This window comes from Clinocottus analis, unplaced genomic scaffold (assembly GCF_023055335.1).
Source record: "Clinocottus analis isolate CAN_PGR_092001 unplaced genomic scaffold, fCliAna1.0.p SCAF_16, whole genome shotgun sequence".
NCBI lineage: Eukaryota > Metazoa > Chordata > Actinopteri > Perciformes > Cottidae > Clinocottus > Clinocottus analis.
The window spans coordinates 12,420,325-12,443,518 of record NW_027175887.1 but is presented as its reverse complement, the minus strand read 5'-3'; the positions used below and the strand labels follow the sequence as shown (position 1 = coordinate 12,443,518).

The 23,194-nt window shown below is 42.8% G+C and overlaps 1 protein-coding gene across 5 annotated transcripts in view; it reads left to right on the top strand.

Annotated features, from left to right (window-relative positions):
- Positions 1-23,194, top strand: part of cacna1ia (calcium voltage-gated channel subunit alpha1 Ia) — a 135,929-nt gene that overhangs the window by 19,035 nt on the left and 93,700 nt on the right. For all 5 annotated transcript variants that reach the window (XM_068578811.1, XM_068578810.1, XM_068578808.1 and 2 more), the window contains exon 2: positions 15,068-15,332. In XM_068578811.1, the coding sequence (XP_068434912.1) occupies positions 15,085-15,332 (248 nt within the window). In that variant the 5' untranslated portion in view covers positions 15,068-15,084. The remainder of the gene's footprint in view (positions 1-15,067; positions 15,333-23,194) is intronic.

The following is a 23,194-nucleotide window of genomic DNA, read 5'->3' as shown; positions in this document are numbered from 1 at the left end:
CTGCATAAGCAAAGCTGTGTGGCGCGAGAGGGAGAGAGAGAGAGAGAGAGAGTGGGGAGCGATCCCGAACAGAAGGCTAATTATATTCTGGTGTAGACAAATACCTGCGGCAGGTTGACAACGTATGAAGTGACACCATTTCTTTATCTAGAAGACCCTTATTCGAGCTCTCAGCGGTGAAATGGAAGTGTGTCAGGGAGCGGGCTGTTGTTATCCTCATGTTGACTTGACTGCGCGTGGAAGCGGGTAAAGACACAACGGGAGACGCAACACGATGGCATCATGGCTGTTTTATTATAATTCATCCCAAAATCTTAACTTGACTACAGCACACAAACATTGGTTTCATGAAAACCAAATCACTTTTTGAAAATGATTCCTTAATAGATTAAATAGAATTGTCTTAGACAGTTGACATAAATACAAGATTTAGCTAGCTGCCCTGTCTGCAATGATGTAATGTGCTAACAACGGGACATAATTTGGGTTCAAAAGGAATTGAATCGATGTTGCACGTTCTTATTCAGCCCTTCCAGAGATGGGTGACCGCGCAATAGATCATCGTTGAGATCTGCAAAATAAGATTCTGCCATCCTTTAATACTTGGATAAAAATTAAGTGACGGAGCACTTTGGTTTTGGAGTCATAGAGGTAATAATTTGGAACAAGATATCACTAAGACAATGTACAAATTATTACGCTATAAATCAATAGTTATTAAAAGTATTAATCGTGATTTATTACATGATATTCTAGAAATAAAAGAGACGCTACGCTTTAAAAGGAGCCGAGGTGGAAACTTGCAGAGAGCTGTTTAACAGAAATGTATGAACGCTCTCTAGATTGTTAATTGTAAAGCAACATTTGCCGGCGAAAGATGAATACGAGCTTTAATAGAGAGAGAGAGGGAGAGAGAGAGAGCTCTAAGTATATATCATGTGTTGACGAGAGGGCATGGTCACACACACACACACACCAACCAACCAATGTGTATTCAGTGCCGTATTTGTATATTGAGTAAAATTAGGTGAGAGGTAGACACTGCAGGAAGAGGGGAATACAATCATGTGGAGTTATCGTTTGAGAGACAGAGTTAGAAGAAAGATAGAGCATATATATATATATATATATATATATATATATATATATATATATATATATATATATATATATATATATATATATATATATATATAATATAGTGTTTCAGTGAAGATTTGGGTTCCAGATGGGAGTATTAAAGTAAATTTGTTGCTGACAGGACTTCCCCGCTCTACCGTCCCACCTGTGTGCCACATTAATACCAATATAACCTCATCACTGAGGGCGGACAACCATATCGCAGCAGCTGAAATTAAAGATCAGCCAAGCAAAAGCAGAACGCTAATGCAGAGCCCAACGCAGCGTTTTGCTGCAAGATGGACTTTTAGCAACCATTCCAAAACATATGTAACGCATTACTTCATTAAGGTTGGTCCAGACCACATGCAAATAGATATAGAATATCATTTAAATGCATATGTCTTTGGGTATTATTGGCTTGGCATGTCAGTCTGTGGGATTAGACTGGAACAAGAACGTTGATCTTTGATAATAGAAGAAGTCCAACTTCCAGAGTCCTTGAGGAAAATAGGAGACAGTGAAGAGAAGCAGATAATTAAATATTGAACAGTGTGTCTTTGTCACAGAAAGACTAGTTCTGACAGATCGCTTTACATCCGGGCTGAGCAGTCGGGGCTTTGTGTGTTGGGATTCCCTCATGAGAGATTAGTCACGCTGATCATTTAGACTCGGGTCTACTGCTGTCGTGGTGCTGTCTAATGCGGCGGGACAACCTGATGAATCACTGTTATTCAGAAGTTAATGTTTTATGAACATATAACTATTGTTCTTGTTATTGAGTTTAGCAACATACATATGAATTCACAGTTACAAGAAATATTTAAAATACAATTTTATCTGAGATAAAACATTTAAAAAAGAACCGACCTAAAAATGAGACTCGCACATTTTGAACGGCCACTCAAAGTTTTTCGTGAAAGGAACTGGATCAATTTTAGCAAATCTACCTGCTATTTATTGAAGATTTGAGATTGGAAGTAGAGGGAGAGCTTGCTCTTCTCTAGAAAATCACAATACAGTTTAAATGGAATAAAGTTCAAAGTATGGAGGGAAGTTTAATGAGTTTGTAAAACATAATAAGATGCATTTTTAAGGTTTCATAAAATATTTGCTTCAAGCATCGTGACCAGTGACTTACATTCTTCCTTTTAGGGAAATCAAAACTTGAACCAACATTCTCCACTAAATATGTTGCCAAACTTCTCAGAACACTTGTCTTTTCGCTGTGTCCGCTTTCATGCCTTACTGGCAACACAACTGTTGCAACAGTAGAGTCCAGAGCAACGAGGAGGAGGAAGCATATGAGTAGTGATCGAGCGCAGTGGGCCACAGTCACACTAAAAAGCCAACACAACCGGTTTGTAAATGTTTTTGAGAGGCGGAAAATAACCAAACTGTTTGACAACCACGTCTTTAAATAAGTGTTGTGGTCGAAGGCAGGACTGGTGCTCTGGAAGATATGGAGCCAAAAATGGGGATTGATGCTTTTAACCATTCATGCATCAGTCCTTTTTTTTAAATGAATGCACTCTTTGAAGCGGATTCAGTTCATTGGCTCATTTTGCACAAATTTCTAATGGGGAAAAATTATTAGTATAAACATGAAATATGCATAAGACAGACAACAAAAGAAAGAATGGAAAGAAAATGAACACAGTATACATGTGTGCATGTCAAAGGAAGCATGGCTTGTGTTTGTTTAAGGTTGTTGGATTATACCTCTTTGGTAATTCCTAAGCATTGGTACTGGACCACGTACGTCCCTCTGCTCATAGCTAACGCTGCTGCTCCATCCATTACACTGACCAAAGCAAGGGGACATCGAGGGACATGAGAAACAATGCATCACAACCAAAGGTTTCCCATCTCTTGCATCATCAGCATCACAGAATAGTTCACTCCTCTTCTCTTTCTCTGGCGACCTGTCTCCATCTCCCTGAAGTACTCCTCCCTCTGCACAGCGCTCGGGTCAAAGGCCATCGCGCCTGCTTGTTCCTGCAGTCCCTCATTATTCCTTCTCTGTACAGACTGCTTGAAAAAAAACTTTGTGTAAGACAAATGCTTAGTTTCCAGGATGTTTTTCGCATTGCTGCGTTGATGAACACGCCAACAATGGTGTTACACATGAAGCTCCTTTGACAGTTTCAGGCTTAAAGAAAGTGAGGCTTGAGGTCTTTGGTCCAGATCACAGACGTGTACAGAAGAATCGTCTTGAGCTGGTGTGCCTTGGGTTAATCTCTCTGCATGTGAGCAGCGGTGGCTCGGCTGAGGGCGAAGAGATTCAGAGTGTGTTGCCTATTTTCTTTTTTTTCTCAGGCAAAAATAGACGGTGGAAATGATCTGTTGAGGGCTCTGCTGCTGCTGCTGCTGCTGCTGCTGCTGCTGCTGCTGCTGCTGCTGCTGCTGCTGCCGCTGCAGCGGTGCCTGTGTGGACACACTGCAGAAGTGATACTTATAGACAGTAGAAACTGTGTGGGAGCGACATAGTTCACCGGCTGTTGTTCCTCCCTTGTCCTCGTGTGTTTGCAAAACCAAAATGTGTGTGTGTGTGCGTGTTTATTGTGGTAAAGACGTGGCCAAATGTGACAGCGGTGACTGTGATGGAAGTGGTATACCGCCCTCCCCTGACACACACACACACACACACACACACACACACACACACACGCTGCGACCTTCTTATCTCTCCCTACTTTTTCTCTGGAGAGGAGGCCAGCACTTGACACTTCATGGCCATTTCATGCTCAGCTCAGTTCAGCTCTCCTCTCGATTCCAGCCTCTCCCTCTCTCGCATGTGAGGCTTTCCACTCAAAATGCAAAGAAACGGGCAAACAAGAAGGTTAATGCATTTTAATGAAAGTCCCTTCCTCTCACCGTTCTGCCCATTTTTTTTCTCCACTTGATCCCCTATATCAGTGCTTCAGTTTTCACCCGTTTCACACATTTTCTCTCTCCGGCTGATCCCTTCTTTATGTTCATGGTTCTACAGCGGCTCATTCCGCTCTTCCTCTGCTCGTTACGTCTCCCTCCTCTCCTCTGCACACCTTCATCTTCCTCCCTGCGTCCTCCCTTCACCCGTTCCCTCTCCTCTTCCTTGACATGCGAGTATGCACTCAAGTAGCCCTTCATGTTTACGAGCGGACTTCTCTTTGTGTATATGAGTCTTGTGTGTGTGTGTGTGTGTGTGCATGTATGCTCCAAGTGCCATATTCAAATCTCATTTCACACTGCTGAGGGTGAAAAGACCTGACACAGCACTCTGCGAGGAAAGGAGGAGAGGAAGAGAGGAGTAGTGAAGGGAGGGATGTGAGAGACGGGAGGGAAATGACGGCGAAGGCAGCGCTGCAAGTGGAGGAGGAGAGCGAGGGACACGACGTGGGAGAGGAAGAGAATAATGGCTGTTGGCATTAAACTACCTACAGTATGGCAAGAGGAGCAGAAAAGAGAGGGGGGCAAAGAATGTATAGCACACAGCCAATGCTAAAAAAGGAAAGAAGAGGAGGATGGAGAGAGGACAAAAACAGCAGAGTATAGGGAAGGAAGACAAGTTTTCAAGTTCTTTTCTTTGGTTGCACTTTTTTTTGGGTGCTAAATTACATCTCTCTATCTCGCTCCCTCATCTTTCCACCAGGTGAATCCCCCCCCCACGCTCCCCCTCTTCTCTTCCATTTTCCACAACCCCCTTCCCTCACTTGCACAATGTGCATGTTTATGTAAATGAGGTAATTAGGAGCCTGCTTGGCTTCCTTCGAGCTCTATGGTTTGAGAAGAGGGAAAAGAGTGGTCGATTCTTATTTCGGCGTTTGTTTGAAACACTGTGTGTGTATGTGTGTGTGTGTGTGTGTGTGTGTGTGTGTGTGTGCGCGCGCGCGCATTAGCATTACACATCCACATACCATTACATATTCCCATTAAAGTGCTGTATGTTTCAGTGTGTGAGTGCAGTTTAATATTATATTTCGATCACTGATGCATCTCTTTTTGCATGAGAAGAAGCCACAACTGTTCTGAAACAATTCAGCTCTCCATTTTTCTCCTTTCCTTTTTGTCTGTCTGTTTTCCTCCTCCTCCTCAGCGCTCTCCTCTCCTCCCTTTTCTGTGTCGTCCTTGCTTACAGCCTTCCCTCTTGCTATGTCTTCTGGCCTCAGTCGCCTCTCACTCAAGTTTTTCGCCCTCTGACTCTTCTTTCATCATCATGTTTTCTCCACACTTTGCTCATTGCTCTTCCTCTCTAACCTCTCACAAGCCTCTTTATTATTTTGCTGATTCAATATATTTTTCCACCCCCTTTGTCTCTCAATTTCCTCTTCACCCTTCCCTCTCCATCTCTTGCTTACAGTATAATGTTCTGTGATGCCTTTCAAATCGCTGGTCGTAAACAGTTACCCCGAGTGCTATTCTCTGTCTCCTTTTATCCGAGCTCTTTCCTTCTTATGCTTCAGATTGGACAGAAGTTATTATTAAGAAACGCACACATGTGAGCATAAACACACTCAGAAACATACATAATGTATGCATGAAACACACGGACATGCACTACTCCTCGGGTTTAATATCAAGGTTCTCTCTCTCTCTCTCTCTCTCTCTCTCTCTCTCTCTCTCTCTCTCTCTCTCTCTCTCTCTCTCTCTCTCTCTCTTTCTCTCTCTCTCACACAGACACACCAAAATGTGCTCATGTACATCACATCCCGCCATTTCTCTCCGAATTTTCAAACTTTAAAATGAACCTTGAACGGCAGCTTCCTGCCAGAGCGTGAAAGCAACTGGAAAGAGATTTCTAACGGGAGAGGGAGGAGGCTGTGAAGAGACGGGAGGAGAAGAGATGAGGAGAGCCTCAAAGAGGAATAGCCGTTACTGCTCCCTCAGCCCTTCCCCCTTCTTCACTCTCTTCTCCTCCCCTTCCTGTTTTCCATGTAAAGCCCACATTTACCTTATTGAAGTAATTCTTTTGATCTCACGGCAATGACGCTTTTAGCTCACTTTCAATAGAATCCAATCAAACGCAACCTGATAGAACCGAGTAGAGTCGCGTCCCCTCACAGACGATGATGTTGGAAAATCCAAAAGCTACATGTTCTCAACAAGTATGATTCGGTTAAACTTCAAGCGGGAGAGGCCGACAGCTTAAACTAAATCACACAGTCGCTCTCGTCATTTAGATTAGGGAGACCATTGTAGCTTCTGGCCAATCAAGAACACCTCTGACAATGATGGCACCCGCTGCCGTCATTTATGTTCACTACTGACGTTGTGTGTGTAGACGAGATTTATATAACGAAGACAAAGTCTGATGGAAAGGCAGGAACACACACACGCACACGCGCACACGCACACGCACACGCACGCGCGTGGACTCAGACAATGAACCTGCGTCCGTGCAGCAGTCTGTTCCTAACGTCAATTGATCTTCCTCAGTCCCCCTGTCACTGTCAGGGTAGTCGGCAAACAGTAGACAAGTGCTTGATCTGATTCGGAGCCTGAAAACACACACACACACACACTCACAAAAGCTGACAGGCTTCTGTGATGTAGAAGCACTCGGCACGTCGGCCTATGAGATTGACCGTTTGTTTTATTTGGGCACGCCTACAAGTGAGCTCCCCCTGCCTCACACACGGGCGGCCCGAGGGAAATGCATGTCATTTATCAGGGTGAAAGAATGACAGCAAGAGCTCTAATAGTAAATCATTGGCAGCATTATTGGACCTCCCCTCCCTCGCCAATATGGATTTGTGTTGGGAAGCTGGGGGAGCCTGTTATAAATCAGTCAATGGCACACACACTTCCACAGAGCCCCTGCCCCCCCCACCCATCCCTTCCACACACACACACACACACACACACACACACACACACACACACACACACACACCACTTACACTGATACGTATACACACACAGCAACACATCAGAAGATGGTAATAAATGTGGCGATAACCAGCTCGTGACAGCAGTTTATTTCTTCCTGTGCGGATCACTCGTAGTGTCAGTTCTACTTCCTGCCCTCTACACTCGTCATGAATCATGTTAAACAGAATATGCAGACAACACAAATCGTGTGATTGTGACCTTTTGATCACGGTTTCGAAAAATACTTCATTCAGCCTTTGATTTTAGGCTAATTGAAAGAGTCTGAATTAGTGAATCACTGTTTAAGAGACTCACATGTTGCAGGTCCCGTTGAATCCAGAATGTATAATACATTAAGAGCCTGCGGGTCCTCTGGCAGCTTGAGTTAACACGGACTCAATCGAAAAAGAAAAAAGTAACACAGCTCTGTTAGTAATACAGTTGGGAGCTGACAATGCAGCACTAACATGGCTGGTAATAGGGAGTGAGTGACAGACTAAAGCTGCAAGAGAAAGGCGACACGACATGGCGACGCTATTGGCAACACCTTGCTGCCTTCAACCGGAAGTCAAAACACAAAATGCCCAATGAGGTTCATGAGAATACCCCCAAGTTGAACAAAAGCTGAACTGACATGAACGCTAAATCAAACAATGTTTAAAAACCATATTCAACTCGTTATTACAAAAACTTTGAAGTGAAAAGGGAGCTAGTTGTATAGCTAGTACAATAGAGCACGACTACAAAGTCCACTCCTGAATAGATCTTTGTATGTGCTGTTTAGTTAACCTCTATTCTGCCTCTGTGCGGTGCAGCATGGTCGCTTAGATCCGATCCTCCACTCACTTCTCTCCAGCTCATTTTCGAGCCCGCCTGTCCTCTCGCCACCCATTGAATTCATATTAATACTCCTGAACGTTTAGCATGACACAGACTCTCAAAAGCTGTTGGCTTGATGCTCATGCTAACAACTTTGATCCGATTCACAGGGCAGAGCATTGTATTACATGTCAGTGATACAGTAGCATGTCACACAACAGAGCCCTCACGCTGACTTAAAGACACACAGAAGCGCTTGATCTTCGCTCAAACTGCATGCACGTTGATGGTCCCTGCTGCTTGGCAAAAGCTAATGCTGTTAAAACAGATTAGGCTGATGGGGCCACTGCTCCAGTGTAATCGACTGGCAGCCACTAAAGATGATTTCTGACACAGAGCTCAATACCCTCTTCATCATAGGAAGAGAGAGACTGAGGGAGAGCGTTTGAGAAAAGGAGGACGACGTAGAGGGGTAGAGGAGAAAGGGAGAGGAAGGGTAAAGGGGCAGCAGAGGGAAGAGGAAGATGAGATAGAGCGGAGGGGGAGAAATCAAAACAGATTAAGGAACTGAAATGGAAGCTGGAAATTTAAAATTCCAAAAGGAAGCAAGAGATTAAAGAAGGATCAAAGCAAATCTTCCTTCCACTCCTCAGATCATAAAATATGAATTGCCAAAAACTCCCAACTGTTCAAAACCTACAAAAGTTTGACTGAAGGGAAGTTGACTTACTATTGACACATGAAGAGACAACGAACGGACAAGAGATTCAAACTTAGACGACCCTAAGAGCTTTCATGATAAAATGATCCTACAAAATCTGGAACCTTCCCCTTATAGCGGAATATGTAACATTTACGTAAAACGGTGGGTAAATGGTTTTGACCGTTACAAAATGATTTGTTTCACAATCACCTTTTGATCCTTTTGCTCCGATAACCATTTGAAAGTCCAAAAGACCGGCTCGATTACAATGAACTGTATATTATTTACCATAATTAAGCTTGTGATTTATTCAGGGTTCTGTCCAAAGAACAGTAAATAAAGCCAGATTATAATTTACAAATATATATTGTGATAACATGTGTAGCCGTATTGTCCAGTTCCCAAGACGAACAACTCTTAGTCTTACAAAATGTTTGACCACTCAGGCTTCGTTTCAGCATCATGTGTCTTTGGCGGCTTTTGCTCCTACGAACATCTTGTGTCCGGAGCCGCCGCGAAACGATTTCACGTGAAGTCGGATCATTAAGGTTATTTCTGTCATGAGCTCACTGAGTCGATGGTCGATTCTCTCTGGTAACGGCACGGATGAACAACACCCAAGCAGGAGTCATTTGCTTCGATGCTTCAATGTCAAATTGTTCGACTTCAACAGCCCTGTGACGATGATCCAAACGTAGTAATCATTTAAACTACGGCATATAGTCACACATTAGAATTACCCAAGAATGAGACAACCTGTAATTTCCGTGTGGACCAGTGAGATGTTGTTTCCACAGAGCATATGGCTGTTTGGAGTAAATCTGCCCACTCGGCTGGTCTGTGATCCATAAAAAATGTCTGGGCCAATCTGGCTATTCTGCCGAGTCAGGATTATACTGGCAGAAGCAGGAGATGGATCTGACACCCATATGTCACCTAGCAGCTGAAATACCTTGACGGGTCTGGCTGTGGCTGCGGGTTAACAACCCAGCTCCCTGCACTGCATGTGGATATTTCAACTTATTTCTGGACAGAAATACAAACTACCAGATTTGACACGAGCACAGAACACTGAAGGTAACACATGAATATGTACTACAATACTGTGATAATGGTGATGCAGTATTTCCTGGATTGAACTAATCCTACCTTTTTATGTGTGTAACTGGTATATACAACATTATGTTAATGAAATCTGTCGCAACCTTTACCTTATTTTGGGAGCGTAAAGCTTGGGAGGGCGGTGCTTTTGAAGAGCGCTGTTCAGTTCAGAGCGACTTCTCCCAGAAGTTGCATTTTCTTCTTCTTTATTTCACTGTAAGGCAATGAAGAGCAGCACGATTTATAAGAGGATTTTGGAGGGCTCAGTTCAGTCTTTATGTACCTTTCAAACAAAATACAGCGGATTTTGGAATTGCACTTAAACATTTAGCATTAACATATTTTTGTCCTGACTTCAGCTCTCTTTAATATCTTCTAAAAGTTGCCATCTCATTTGTTGCTGAAAGTCATCAGTGAATTGATGCGGAGCTCTGGGTGTCTGTGATGGTGACGCCGCCTGACGTCTCCGATCGCACCTAAAATCGGACGTATGAAAGCTTTTAAATGACTGGAGGCCGTGCATGCTGCCTGTGACAGCCCGTCAGCGATAGCGTGGAGGCTACTTGTCCTCCGCCTCGCTTGCTTTCCGAGGAGACATATTCGAGGTGTCCTGCTCCGGCAGCGATGACTGAGCCAGACAGTGACACTGATTTACTGATTGCATATCCTGCTTTAGATCTCTTAAGCTTTATTCTATAGTGAAACACATTGATCCATATTTTGCGGTGCTGCAAAAAAAGACATAACGCCAGGCCGGCGAAATGTAGAACGTGTTCCAACTGAAAAGAAAACAATGGTGCGAAAATGATAATGAGCAATTAACTTCTACAAGCAGCGATTACTTTTGAGCTGTCTTGTAAATGTGATCCAAACCCATTTCCAATGTGCAATAAAGGTGTTTCATCACGCTCCATACTCCATTTATGTTGATATATTTACATTTCACTGTGGCACTAAAGCAGACATATTGGGGTTTACTTGGCAATGTAAAGTTGAAGAGTGGGAATTATGTTTTTCTCCGGGAGAGTCTCACAATCATGTTTTGGAACGCTATTCATAGTGCTGTGGAGCAGCCATCTTATTCGGCCACAGGTTCTGTCACCGGCTGCTTTATAAATACATAATTCTCTCTCATAGATACTCATATGTTGATAGTCTCAGTAACAAAGTAATGTGGTGTTTTGATCACTCAGCAAAAGGTGTCGAGACTGGTTTGTCTCGGGTCACTGGATGAAGCTTTGGCTGACATAGCTGACGAGACTGTGTGTGTCTGAAGACATGCTTGAAAGGTGTGTGTCTGTGTGTGTGTGTGTGCGTGTGTGTGGTTGTGTTCTCAAGGGACTCCTGCCCTGAAGTGATTCTAATAGCATTAGCCACTGTGTGTGTCCGAATGGTCCAATGGTGCGTTATGTTTCTCCTGACACACATCTGTACCGATCACAGGGGATCTGCCCGGTGTTTCCTCATGCTCAATGTTCAAACTCATTTTTCAGCCCAGTCACAACTGTGTGTGCACGTGTATGTGTGTTCTCTAGTGATAATATTGTGCTTCCTCCACTGTGTTCTGACACAGCGAGGGGAAGAATTTAAGAGACGTTAAGACTGGATGCTGTGTTAAGTCGGTGTGACAGTCGGATCCCTGGCTGTCTGTTAGAGCTGTGCTGGGCTCAGCATTGTCTCAAACCACCTGACACACACACACACACACACATAATGTGTGTACAGTATACATCATGCACTTCCACCCGAGCTGTATTTTTGTAAGGAAGAAAAAGGAAAACTGAACTGCAACTTTCAGCACCAATCTTTATAACTTCTAAAACTCATAATGCAACATAACAGGGAGGCACTTTTTTAATAACTTTCCCCCCCTTAGAAGCTGAGGATTATGTGCTGCAATATGTCAAACTCTGTATCATTTCTTTTCACAGTAGATTTGGGCTGCCTTTCAAAGCAACACACAACTGGCTTTAGTCATATTCACAGCAATGTTTTGAGCCTTAAACTCTACAAATCACAAAAGTAATGCTAATAACTGTCATTTTATTCTGGAATATGCTTCACCTTGGCGAGCAAGAGCTACAAATATCTATAAAGAGTGGTTTGTGGAAATAAGGAAATGTTTTTTAGAAACAAGGATGAGTACCACACGCAAATGTACCTCGTAAGCGTTATTTTACTGTTTTCCAGCAAGTTGCATTATCATGTTATTCTGACATTTCTTTATAAATAAGCTACCATGACATCACTACAGTGGCACATGTACATTGTTGCAGCGAAGTTATAGCTTTAAGGAGCACCACACATAAAATAGTATTCTTTGAAAGAACATTGCAAGTGTTATCTATAACTCTGAACATGCACGATTGCAGGCATCAACAACAGATTTGAGAATACTGGAAGCTCTCGTAATTTCTTGTCTGAAGCCTCCAATTCCTTATCTACAGCCTTCAGTTTCGAGCAGATTCGGTGACTCACTGAGATTTTTAGTCATTACTTGTATCCCTTGGGTATCATACATCAGATTTTTGATCTCTGTGTAAACAGCCAGCGAGGGCTGAAAACACAGATTTTTACAGCTTTTTCTTCTATTCAAATTGGCAGTATGAAACGATTGAAATGAAAATAGTGTTGCCCAAATCCCTTATGGATCCACAGTATGTTTCTCGCTGTTGTTTTCCATCCAGCCTCTTCCCGTGTCTGTCTCAGACTGTCGCAGTGAGTGTGTGTGGGAGGGGGGGGAAAGCAAGTTGTTTCCATGGCTCATCACAGCCTTTAGCTCAGTGCAGCTAAATGGGTGACTGTATATCCGCTACCCCAATTAAGGGTGTTAATGCGTGAGTGTGTATGTTGAGAAAGTGTGAACCTGTTTGTGTGCTAACACAGCAGTGGGGGCCTCGTGCATTACCTCTCTCTCTTTCTCGGTCTCTCGCTCTCACTTTCACTGTTTGTCACGGATGCATTCATCAGTCGTCATCACAAAAAAAGAAAAAAACACATTTAGAGGAAGCTTTCGCAGCATGCAGGAATATTGTAGTCTGAGCAAAGGAGCAGCAATAGTTAGATGAAAGGATTTTAAAAGAGCTCTCGAAGGAATTCAGAGCATGCCGACAGTGAGCAGTGTTAGGAATTGCAGAGAGGGCGCTGCACTTCTGCCACGATGTCATTGGCAGAGACGACCTTAACAGCTGAGACCGCCTTATGAGTAGAGTGAGGAGAGGTGGTCTGAAAAGTAAGACCAACGTGCATTCTTTCTTCTGGCCAGCAGGGGAAAACTCGTGAAAAGAAAAAACCTTACTCTACCTTACTTCGACTACTTACACAGTGTGTTTTCAGCGCATACAATTGAACTGTAACCTTTTTGGCATACACATTTCTTATTCAGCATGTGCTTGTACTTTGCTACACCCCCTCGCGTCGCTTCTGGTTGCAAAAAAAAAGCCAATACAGCAACGGCGAAAAAAATACAAGATGGCGACAGCCAAAATACCAAACTTGAGGCTTCAAAACTGCAGTCCACTAACGTATGGGTAAAGTAAAGGTGACTAGATCACTTCCTGTGTACAGTCTATGGCAACAAAACACAGAAATAATGGATTACAACACGCACAGATGGAGGTAGACATTGCTCAACTTAATCTTTACATCGCAAATAGTTTGTTTGCGACTATTATATTCATGTTGTGAATGTTGTAAAGAGAACCTTTAACCTGCAAACAAATGTGAGTGTAATGATGTTATTTATCTTCACCACACACACACACACACACACACACACACACACACACACACACACGGACAGAGAGAGAGAAAACACGATCCTTCCAAGCACATCTTCAAAAGCTGTCTCCTGTTTAATTGTAGTCGCCCATAATAGTGGCAGGATCTCACTGAAGAAGCTTTGTCATGGGAAATAAAACACAGCAGTAAGAATAAACTTCCTGCCTCCACAGGAAGCAGCTGTTGCCATGGCAAAGCTTATTCAAAAGGCCAGTTTTGGAAAAGCGAAACGACTTGTATTTGTATAAACTGATATAATACGTGGACATGAACTAACAGATAATTATTATCAGGCAGGGGGAGATACATAGTGTGTCTGTGTGTGTGACTTTCTACTGGTATTGATATCCACCTGATTTTAGCATCTCGTCAGAGGATTAGCTCTGGAGCTGTGAGAGAGACCAGCTACTCAATCACCACTGTCCTATATTCTTAGCTCGTAATGAATAGCCTTTAATATCATTACCCGATGAAAAAAAAAACAAAGTCTTCTCCCCCACGAGCAGTTAATCCTACTGTAGGATTTAGTGCAAGCAAACACATGCTCACACACATGCACAAAAGGTGAACCACACCTACGCATGTATGTTTGAAGTTATCGGCTTCTGCTTGCACCACAAACACGCAAACATCACATTAGTCATACTGAAGATGAGCATTCACACGTGATCACGCCGCTTGAAATAAAGATGTAGCTGTCTATAACATTCACCTAACGTTACTTCTATGCACAAATGCAAGCTGTAAACAACAAAATAGTGTGTGTCCGTGTGTGTGTGGGGGGTGTTATGTCTGTCTAAGGCAGTGCATATGTCCAGCTATGCACATGTCCAGCCTTCGCTTGGCTCCTTGCCGCTTGCTGGCGGCCTCCGTTGGCAGCCAGTTAAAAGCAAGACGACCAAGTCCAATATGTTATCATGCATTCACTTAGCTCCGGCTGCTGCTGGTCGACTTGCTCGCTGGCTCACCGGCGTGATGAGCCAAAAGAATAAAACAACATGTGGACAGTGTTTGCCTTTTTTCTTTACATGAGCCGAAGTGCTGAAATTGTGCGGTATTGTGTTCTCTGTTGTAAACATGTGTCAATGTTTTAATATCAGGTATGTGTACAATTGTCTGTGTGTCTGCTACATCCACAGATAAGGTGAAGCTATTCATGAGCTAATATATAAGATATGGAAAAGCATTTCCTCTTGCACAACATTGTGATGGGGCTAAATGAATCGTCAATGAATGTGCAATGACTGTTGACATTGATTTACTCTCCGCTGTCGTACCCCTCTCTGTGTGTGTGTGATTGCGAGAAGTGATTGTTATCAGTAAGCGATGCATTCTGTTATGCAGACAAGTGAGTTCACGATAAGAGCATTTGCTTTCGCCGGGCAAAGAGACAAATGGGCATTTGGGATTGAAAACAATAAGCGTTAAATATCTCAATTGTGAGGTGATGTTGTGACGTGACGGCAAATTGAGTGATCCGTGGGAGTGACAGCTGAGCCAAAAGCCTGCTCGTCCAATTAAACTTTCACAAAATAAACTAAAGTTAATTGCTATTTATTTGCCGCACTCCAAACACAGCATGCTAATTAAATCAAAGCAGTCACATTTGTGGCACCTTAAGTCTCTTGGAGATCTGCGGTGTGTCATTATTGTATTCCTCTCATCCCAGTGTCAACCTGTGTTGCCTTTCAGATCACGGCTGGGTCGCCATGATGAGCGAGGAGTGTCCTGTGCCGCTGGGGAGCCTCTCCTTCGCAGGGCCAGGGCCGAGCGAGGAATACGGCTTGGCGCAGGCCGATGACATCATCGAGGAAGTGGGTCCAGGGGACGACGTCAGTATCGGCAGTGACCTCAGCACTCTTGTGTTGCCCTTCCCAGAGCTGGCGCCAGTGGTCTTCTTCTGCCTCAAGCAGACCACCTGCCCTCGCAACTGGTGCATCCGCATGGTCTCCAGCCCATATCCTTTCTTTCACTGGTGGAACTGGCCCCCCTTAACCTTGACTCACTTAACCTTCATCATTCCCTAACCTTAATTATTCACCTGTCTGCTCACACGCTCCAAGTGCTTTTTCAGTTCAAAAGATGAAGTTCATGCGTTGCACTTTACCGTTTCTTGTGTCCGTTTAAAACACCAGCGCCGGCTATCGTTAACCTTTGTTCATTGGTAAACCTTTCATGTGGCATCTCTTCATGTCCTCTTGTAGCAGTGGAGCTTCCAGTCCCTTCTTTTTGAGTGTTTCTTCCGCCTCTGCGTCATCCACTTTTCACAGTTCTCACAGTTTCTTTGTGATGTCGTCCGTCTGTTTTGTGTTGTTTTGATACATTTTGATACATCTTGAATCCGACCCGCCTCCCATTCACTTACTTATTGTGTGGATTTGCTACCACATTGTGCAACAGACATCCTCGAATCGTCTCAAAGTAAGTGAGTTTGGCATCCTTTTTCAAGTACAACTGCAGTAAGCAGTAATCAGCATTGCGCTGCTTGAACAATGGAGTGTGTGTGCGTGTGTGGGTGTGTGGTGCGCGTGCGTGTGGTTTTACCTTGCGCCCAGAACAAACAAATGTCTGTTTGCTGACTACACTGACAGCAACGGTGAGATTATTTCACTCCTTTTTACATTGGGGACAGCTGTGTGTGTAAGTGTGTGTGTGTGTGTGTGTGTGTGTGTGTGTGTGTGTGTGTGTGTGTGTGTGTGTGTGTGTGTGTGTGTGTGTGCATCTACGTGCAATATGGCTACAGCTCTTTTAACTCCCACTAGTCGGAGTGCAGGTCTCCAAGGATTGCAATGTCAGGGAAATGTTTGCTTGGGCAGTCGGTCAATGCAAACCTCTTTGAAGAGGAACAGAAGAGCTTTCAGGAGCAACTACATTCTCAAGCTTATTCACTCACTGCTGTTAAGCCCATAGTATTTTGTTCATAAGGTTTTACAAAGATACTATTTACTTTAAATGTGTTGTATTCAAATACATCTCTGTCATCTGAGTCATACTTATAAACGTTGTGCTCCTAAGTAGTTTTACTGTAAGTGTTAAAGAACCGTTGCTCTCGCGACTGGACGCTGATCTCGTTTCTCTTCGCTGTGTTATGTCTCTTCAGGTACGCAAAGGAGAAGTTAACACTTTGCAACTAATACATACATGTGCAACATGTTGTTCTACACATCATGTACTGTTCATGCAGACACCGTCAGTGTGACAGGATAACTTTCCAAAAATACATCATAACGTGAACCAGCCCCCATTTTTGATCACTCCCCACACAATCTGTTCCCACCAGAAAACATGTAGCAACCATTCATTTCAAACTGACTATTGTTAAGATACAGCTACTGTTCACAGGATTAAGATTGGGAAGGTGCGTATACCGTTCTGTACAACAGCAACAAGAAAGCGAATAAACACTTTTAGATAGATAGATAGATAGATAGATAGATATCTACTTTATTAATCCCCAAGGGGAATTTTTTTTGTCAAAGTAGTGTCCCATATTGACACATTTACTCCATGGAAATAAAGACATATTGCACGCTAAATTTACTTTAAAAAAGTGATCAGTTTGATTTAACTAGATTTTGTTCCCACCTTTGGATGTTTGTCTTTTAGGAAATCAATTTTAAACTAAATAACTTAACCACCAAATAACAGACCAAGAGAGATTACTGTGAAATAAGAAAAGAAAATATGGAATGAATAAATGATGGAAGTCAGGACACATAGGTTGTGTTGAATTAATCGATTTTGATCAAACGTCTGAATGCAGACACATTTAATCAGTGAAGCGTTGAGGCGAAAGCTCATGAAATGCCTTGTCTGACTTTATATTCAAGCCGTACATTTAGAGAGCGCCTACAAGGATAGACTAACATCTAGGTGATGTATCTGCACCACAGACAAACAGATGGGTGGCCAGAAAATCAGAAAGACAAGAAGAGTGTCGGCAGTCAGCCAGACAAAACTGGACAGCGAGGCTTTGTGTTTGCATTTCAGACTCCATCTTTGATGTTTGGAGGGAAAGAGCTTTCAGAAAGATTTGACTCTGCTTGCTAATGGCTGAGCTGAGCTTTGCTGCTCTCAGTTGGCCCAGAGCCACAGGGTAAAAACATACTCCCTGCACACACTCCAAATCTTATTTCACATCGCCTGCCTTTCTATTGTGGCTCACTGGCTGTCGGACACCCATGGCGGAGTGTGTGAGACAAATATAAAGTGAGTGTGAGTAAGGTGAAAAAAAAAATATCTCCCTTTGATGGAAGGTTGTTATTGCCTTGAATTGAGGTGATTTTTCTCTCGTGGAATCAGCTGGAGAGCCAAGAAAACAAAACAACACACACACACACACACACACACACACACACACACACACACACACACACACACACACACACACACACACACACACACACACACACACACACTTTGGTCACCATGATGGGTAGTGAGGTGTTACTTTTACCTACTGTAACTGTGTTAGTTTCGACAGTTTTGTCGAAATGTGTGTGTGTGTGTGTGTGTGTGTGTGTGTGTGTGTGTGTGTGTGTGTGTGTGCGTGTGTGTGTGTCTGTTTGTGTGTGTGTGTAGGATGGCACACAGGCTCTGTGCCTTTATTTGTGTGGGATCCGTGTGGGGGGGACTTAAACTAAAGCTTGAGTTTGATGTTTGGTGCATTGGAACAATGATTTGTACCCGTTTGAGTGTGTGTATTGATCGTACTAAAGCAGACATTTCTGTATATATATAGAGATATTGCTGGATTGCTTATGTACTGACCAAATAGGAGCGCAGTACAGGGTTGAAGACCTGCATGCTGCCATACCGTAGTCACTGTCGTCAAATAGGGTTTTGCTTTTGCTCATTGCTTTGCTTTTTGTGTGTGTGGAGAGGACAATGAGTGGATGGTTTCACCATCTCTTCGCAGATCAATAATGTTCACTGCACAGTAGCTGTGGGAGGCCTTCAGTCACACACACACACACACACACACACACACACACACACACACACACACACACACACACACACACACGCTAATGCTCTCCCCCGCTTGCCTGCAGCAGAGCACCTGGAGCACCTCTCCATATTGCACCCCACACACTTCTTCTCCCTCTCTCTGCTGCTGTTACTCTTCAGGGTGCACGCGCACACGCTGACTCTAAACACACACTGAGCCACGTAGATGAACGCAAATACTTCCCTCGTTGTTTTGGTTAATCCCACCTCAATCTGTTGATCCTGATGGAGGTTTATTGGATTTTACGGCCGTCCTCTTACAACAAAGTTCAGTTAATTTGCAAATCGACCCCCCCGTTCTTCTTTGCTCCTCATTTCCATTCCTCTGTATCACTTTACCTCCCCAACGACTCGTAATAGTCAGATATCTGTAGATATTTTTTTGTATTTCCTCTCAATTTAAATGGAGGCTTTGCTCTGCCTTTTGCCTGACATGCTGGAGAGCTACAGGAGCAGCTGCTCCTCCACTCCTGTCAAGACTGATAGCAGATAAGATGTGTGTCCCAACAGAGTTGCCCTCAGCTTGATAGATCCATTATAATGCACTACTGCACTAATATATATATATATATATATATATATATATATATATATATATATATATATATATATATATATTCTATATATATATATATATATATATATATATATATTTCTATATATATATATATATATATATATATTTCTATATATATATATATATATATATATATATGATACACTCGATGTTTGACGCTCTTGAAGAATCTTTGTGTTTTACTTTGAAGGGGTTAGGCCTCCTTTCACCTGGTCAAGCTTTTAAATGGATATAAATAACTGTTGCATTGGGTCTTAGTTAAGTGGTGAGGAGTGCCTCTGATCAATACTTTCCCATGCCGATCGCGATGAGAACATGTCCTGTCACTCACCACGACACCTCGAATAGCACAGTCGACTGCACTCAGTGAATCCTGACCTGTCAACATTTACTCCACTAGAAACAGAGAAAGATAGTGTGAAGTGCTGACTTGTTTGAAGGTGAAATATTGAATATTGAGTTTAATGCGATGTCCCTCTTGGCTCGCAGAACATTTCAGTTTCATCACGTGATGTATACAAATGAAAGAGCAATAATGTTCTGGAATTATGACCGTCATAATGTTAAACATTGGGAGTTTGGGACTTCTTTCACTGTCGCGCCTTTTCTGCACGGCTTGTTTCAGACTTCTAAATTGTAGTAATAATTGCAAAGTGCACACATTGTACAGAGACATTTTTAAGCTGTATTTTCAAAGTTGAAAGGCAGCGTAATTACTTGCCGCGCACAGCATTTTCAGAGAGTAAATGTGCTGGCATGCGTGTCTGAGTTGTTGAGGCGCAGAGCATCGACTGCTCTGGCTACCTTCTCGTTTCCCTCCCCATCCAAACATTGTTACAAATGCATGAGCGTCTCTATCTCTTCTCTCTACTTCTTCTCCATTTCTTTGTTCCTTCTCTGAAAGCGTCGTCGTCCTTCCACTCTGTGAGTGTTGCACCTTTCTTGCCGCCTCCCTTCGATCGTCTCTCTCGTCCTCTTCGTCTTGTTTTCCTCTCCTCTTTCCGCTGAAGAGGTTGATGCCAGTAACCACCCTCCTCTTCACATTATCTCATCCTTTTCCCCCGTCTCCTCTGATTGGCTCCCGCGGTGTTCAAGCAGAGTGACCGGCCTCTGTGGCCCATGATCCTACGCGGCCCTGACAGCTTGTTATCTCCATGGTGACGGATGGGTGAGGCGGTGCCGTGGCTTGCTCTTAACTACTGCTGAGGATGGAGCGCACACCTGGGACACGTCACCTACTCTCTCACCTCTCTTTCTGCGGTTCTCTTATTATTTTGTCTCTCTTTCGCTCAGCTTTTGCCTCCCGTCCTTCTGTTTTCCGAGGCTCTAGTTGGGAAAGTTGCTGTGGGACGACGCGGTCGATCTCTGTCATCTTCCTTTGCAGTGACACTTGATGCGAAGCGTTGTTCCACTTGCTTTTTGACGGATGTTTTATTAAAAAACATCAAAAGCCTTTCTCTTGTCTCATGCTTGTTCTTCTGTCTGTTTTTTTGTTGTCATCTCTTTGTTTTTGCTTTTTATTTTTGTTCTTGCACGCAAACGCTATCACTCCTTTCAATCAGTTAGCACCTTCTTTAAGATGTTGACGCTTCCCAAACCTCCATACATGTCTTCATCCTGTGCAGTAATGTGAGTGTTCCACTTATTTTAATGAGCCTCTGCTTCAGCTATGAGCTGTTGTCCTTTTCCTCCGGGGGAAGTCTCCTTTTTAAAGCGAGGTGTAAACATTAATGAGCCAAACCTCTGTTTAGGATTAATAGAACTTATTGAAATGCTCATGCTTATCCTTCCAAAATAAATCCCATTGGTAAAGTGATGACCAATACTGATTCTAATGAGCCCCACTGTCTCCTCACTCTTTCTCACGTCTTCCTCCCTCTTCTCCCTCAGGTCTAGTCCAAACTCCATTAGCCTGTACTGTCTGAGAGAGGAAGAGGAGATGAGAGGGGAACAGTGGCGATGAAGGGCTTAAAGTGACTCTAATGATTACTGTACTATCAAGCCTCAGTGCATACACACTCTGTGTGACCTCCTCCATCGTAGTTCTGCTGCACTGAACATGTGCTTTTCACACTTTGCCAGCGCATAGTTCACAGTAAATGTTAAAGCATGGAGAGGAATACCAAACGAGGAAGGGCATTACTACTTTATAATGCTCACTCATCTCATCTTGTTTGTCTCTTTTCCTTGTTTGCTAAAAGACGCCAGATTTTCACAGGATGAATGCAATAATTTACCAAGAATCTTTGAGCGAAATTCATGTACTTGTTAAGTCTTTTGAGGGTAGATTGGACATCGAGAGTGGAATTTGCCTCGCCAGCCTTCTCTTCAGGGATTTTTGCATAACTGATGAGATGTCTCTGGGATTTACCGCAAACCACTTCACTGTGACTTCTTACTGACTGCAGTGGGTTTGTGAATAGTCTCTCAACCAATTACATAGCCCATCATGGAAATAGTAAATAAAAAAGCAACCTGTCTGTGGCTTGGATACGCTTATTGATTTTTTTTGGATTGCTAGGTACAGTATGATGTGTAGGAAACGTGTTGGCGGTCTAAGTAGCCTATAAGCTGCCTTGCAGGTGCCTCATTTATCGTTTCTAATTTTCTCGCTCGGTAGCAGCGAATCCTGTGCGCGCGCATCAATCCATGTGTACAAAACGTGCTTCGGTCTGTGCGCTTGCACATTATCACGATCAAACACCGTTGGATTATGGATTATGGAGACACTGTTTTTAAATCACAGCTATAATTGGGTTACGTGTGAGTTCAATGTCACATTCTCAGGAGGAAATTGCATTTATATGGCTGACATTATCCACCTTCTTCTTTGACATCGTGTGTATATATATATATATATATATATATATATATATATATATATATATATATATATATATATATATATATATATATATATTGCAGCAATATTTTAGACATCAGCGTCTATTCGTCTGAACTTTGTAGCAGCGGGTAGATTGCTTTTGGATATAACACACAGATAAATGTCAGAGGTGTACAAACAGAAAAGCAAATGCTCACGGACACACACTCAAACCCGTTTTTCTCCCTCTCAGTTTTTGTTTCACCATCAAATTGTTGCCGCCTTTTTTTTTTTTTTTACATTTAAAAGAGATAAGGCTTCCTTTTTATGTCAGCTCAACTCAGAAGTATTGCTTTACACAAACTGCTACTTTTGAGAGACTTTATTCATTTAATGGCTCCATCGCCACTAACTGCAGGGTACATTTTATCCAAGTGAGTGCTTTGTAGTTTGCTATTTCTCATCTATTATCCACAAAGGGCTATATCAATTGTATGAGTCATTCTGCGCTGTCTGTTCTTCGCTTCCGACCTCCAAAAAACTCTAATGAACAGATTTTAAATTTTTTCAAATGCAGTTTTCTTCAAAGATAAGGGGACACGATTGAGGAAAGTTACAGTGGGCACATTAATGATCGTGAAGCGATGATCTGCCTGGTCAAGGGAGGAGCAGACCTCTTGGTTATTGAGGAGAGGGTCTGTATGTTTGTGCCACACAAAATGTGCTTTTTCAACTCAGACCTGGAATGTTGGGGAAGAAAAGCAGATCAGAAATAGTCTCGTGTGCGGAGGCAGAAGCTCACTTATTTATCTGTATATTTTATATTTGGCTCTGTGACACAGAAAGCGAGACAGAGCTGGAAATCAGCTGTCTCACACCAACAACTATAATACAAAATATCTTCTGTGCTAAAATCATTTAGTAAAGAGCATAAAGAAGATCCTTTTCTTCTTAATGTCGGCGAGCATCAAAACAACCTGACTCACAAGTTACACCTTCAGTACTCATACTTTTATATGTGTTGGACAGCAATACTGAGTCAGCTATGCTGGTTTGTGTGTCCATGTTTGTATAGCATGTTCAGACATGAGGAATTAACAGCACTGATTGCTAAATTGCAAACACTTCTAACAAAATAAACAGGCTGGAAAGTTATCCAAAATGTTTCTGGTTCAAATGACGCTCGATCTTTCTACTTGCAATATGGAAATGAAACGATGACGGGCCAGCGCTTAGCCTCGAGTTAAAGATAGTTCACGGGTGGCAGTAGAATATGTAATAAGTGCTCTGACTTGTATCTTTGTTCTTTTACATCTTCAGAGCAGAGGGCCAACTCTGTGGCATCGTCCTCCAGGAGGATTTAAACAAAAGCCTACATTTTAGTAGTTTGAATGTAAATTATTCGGTT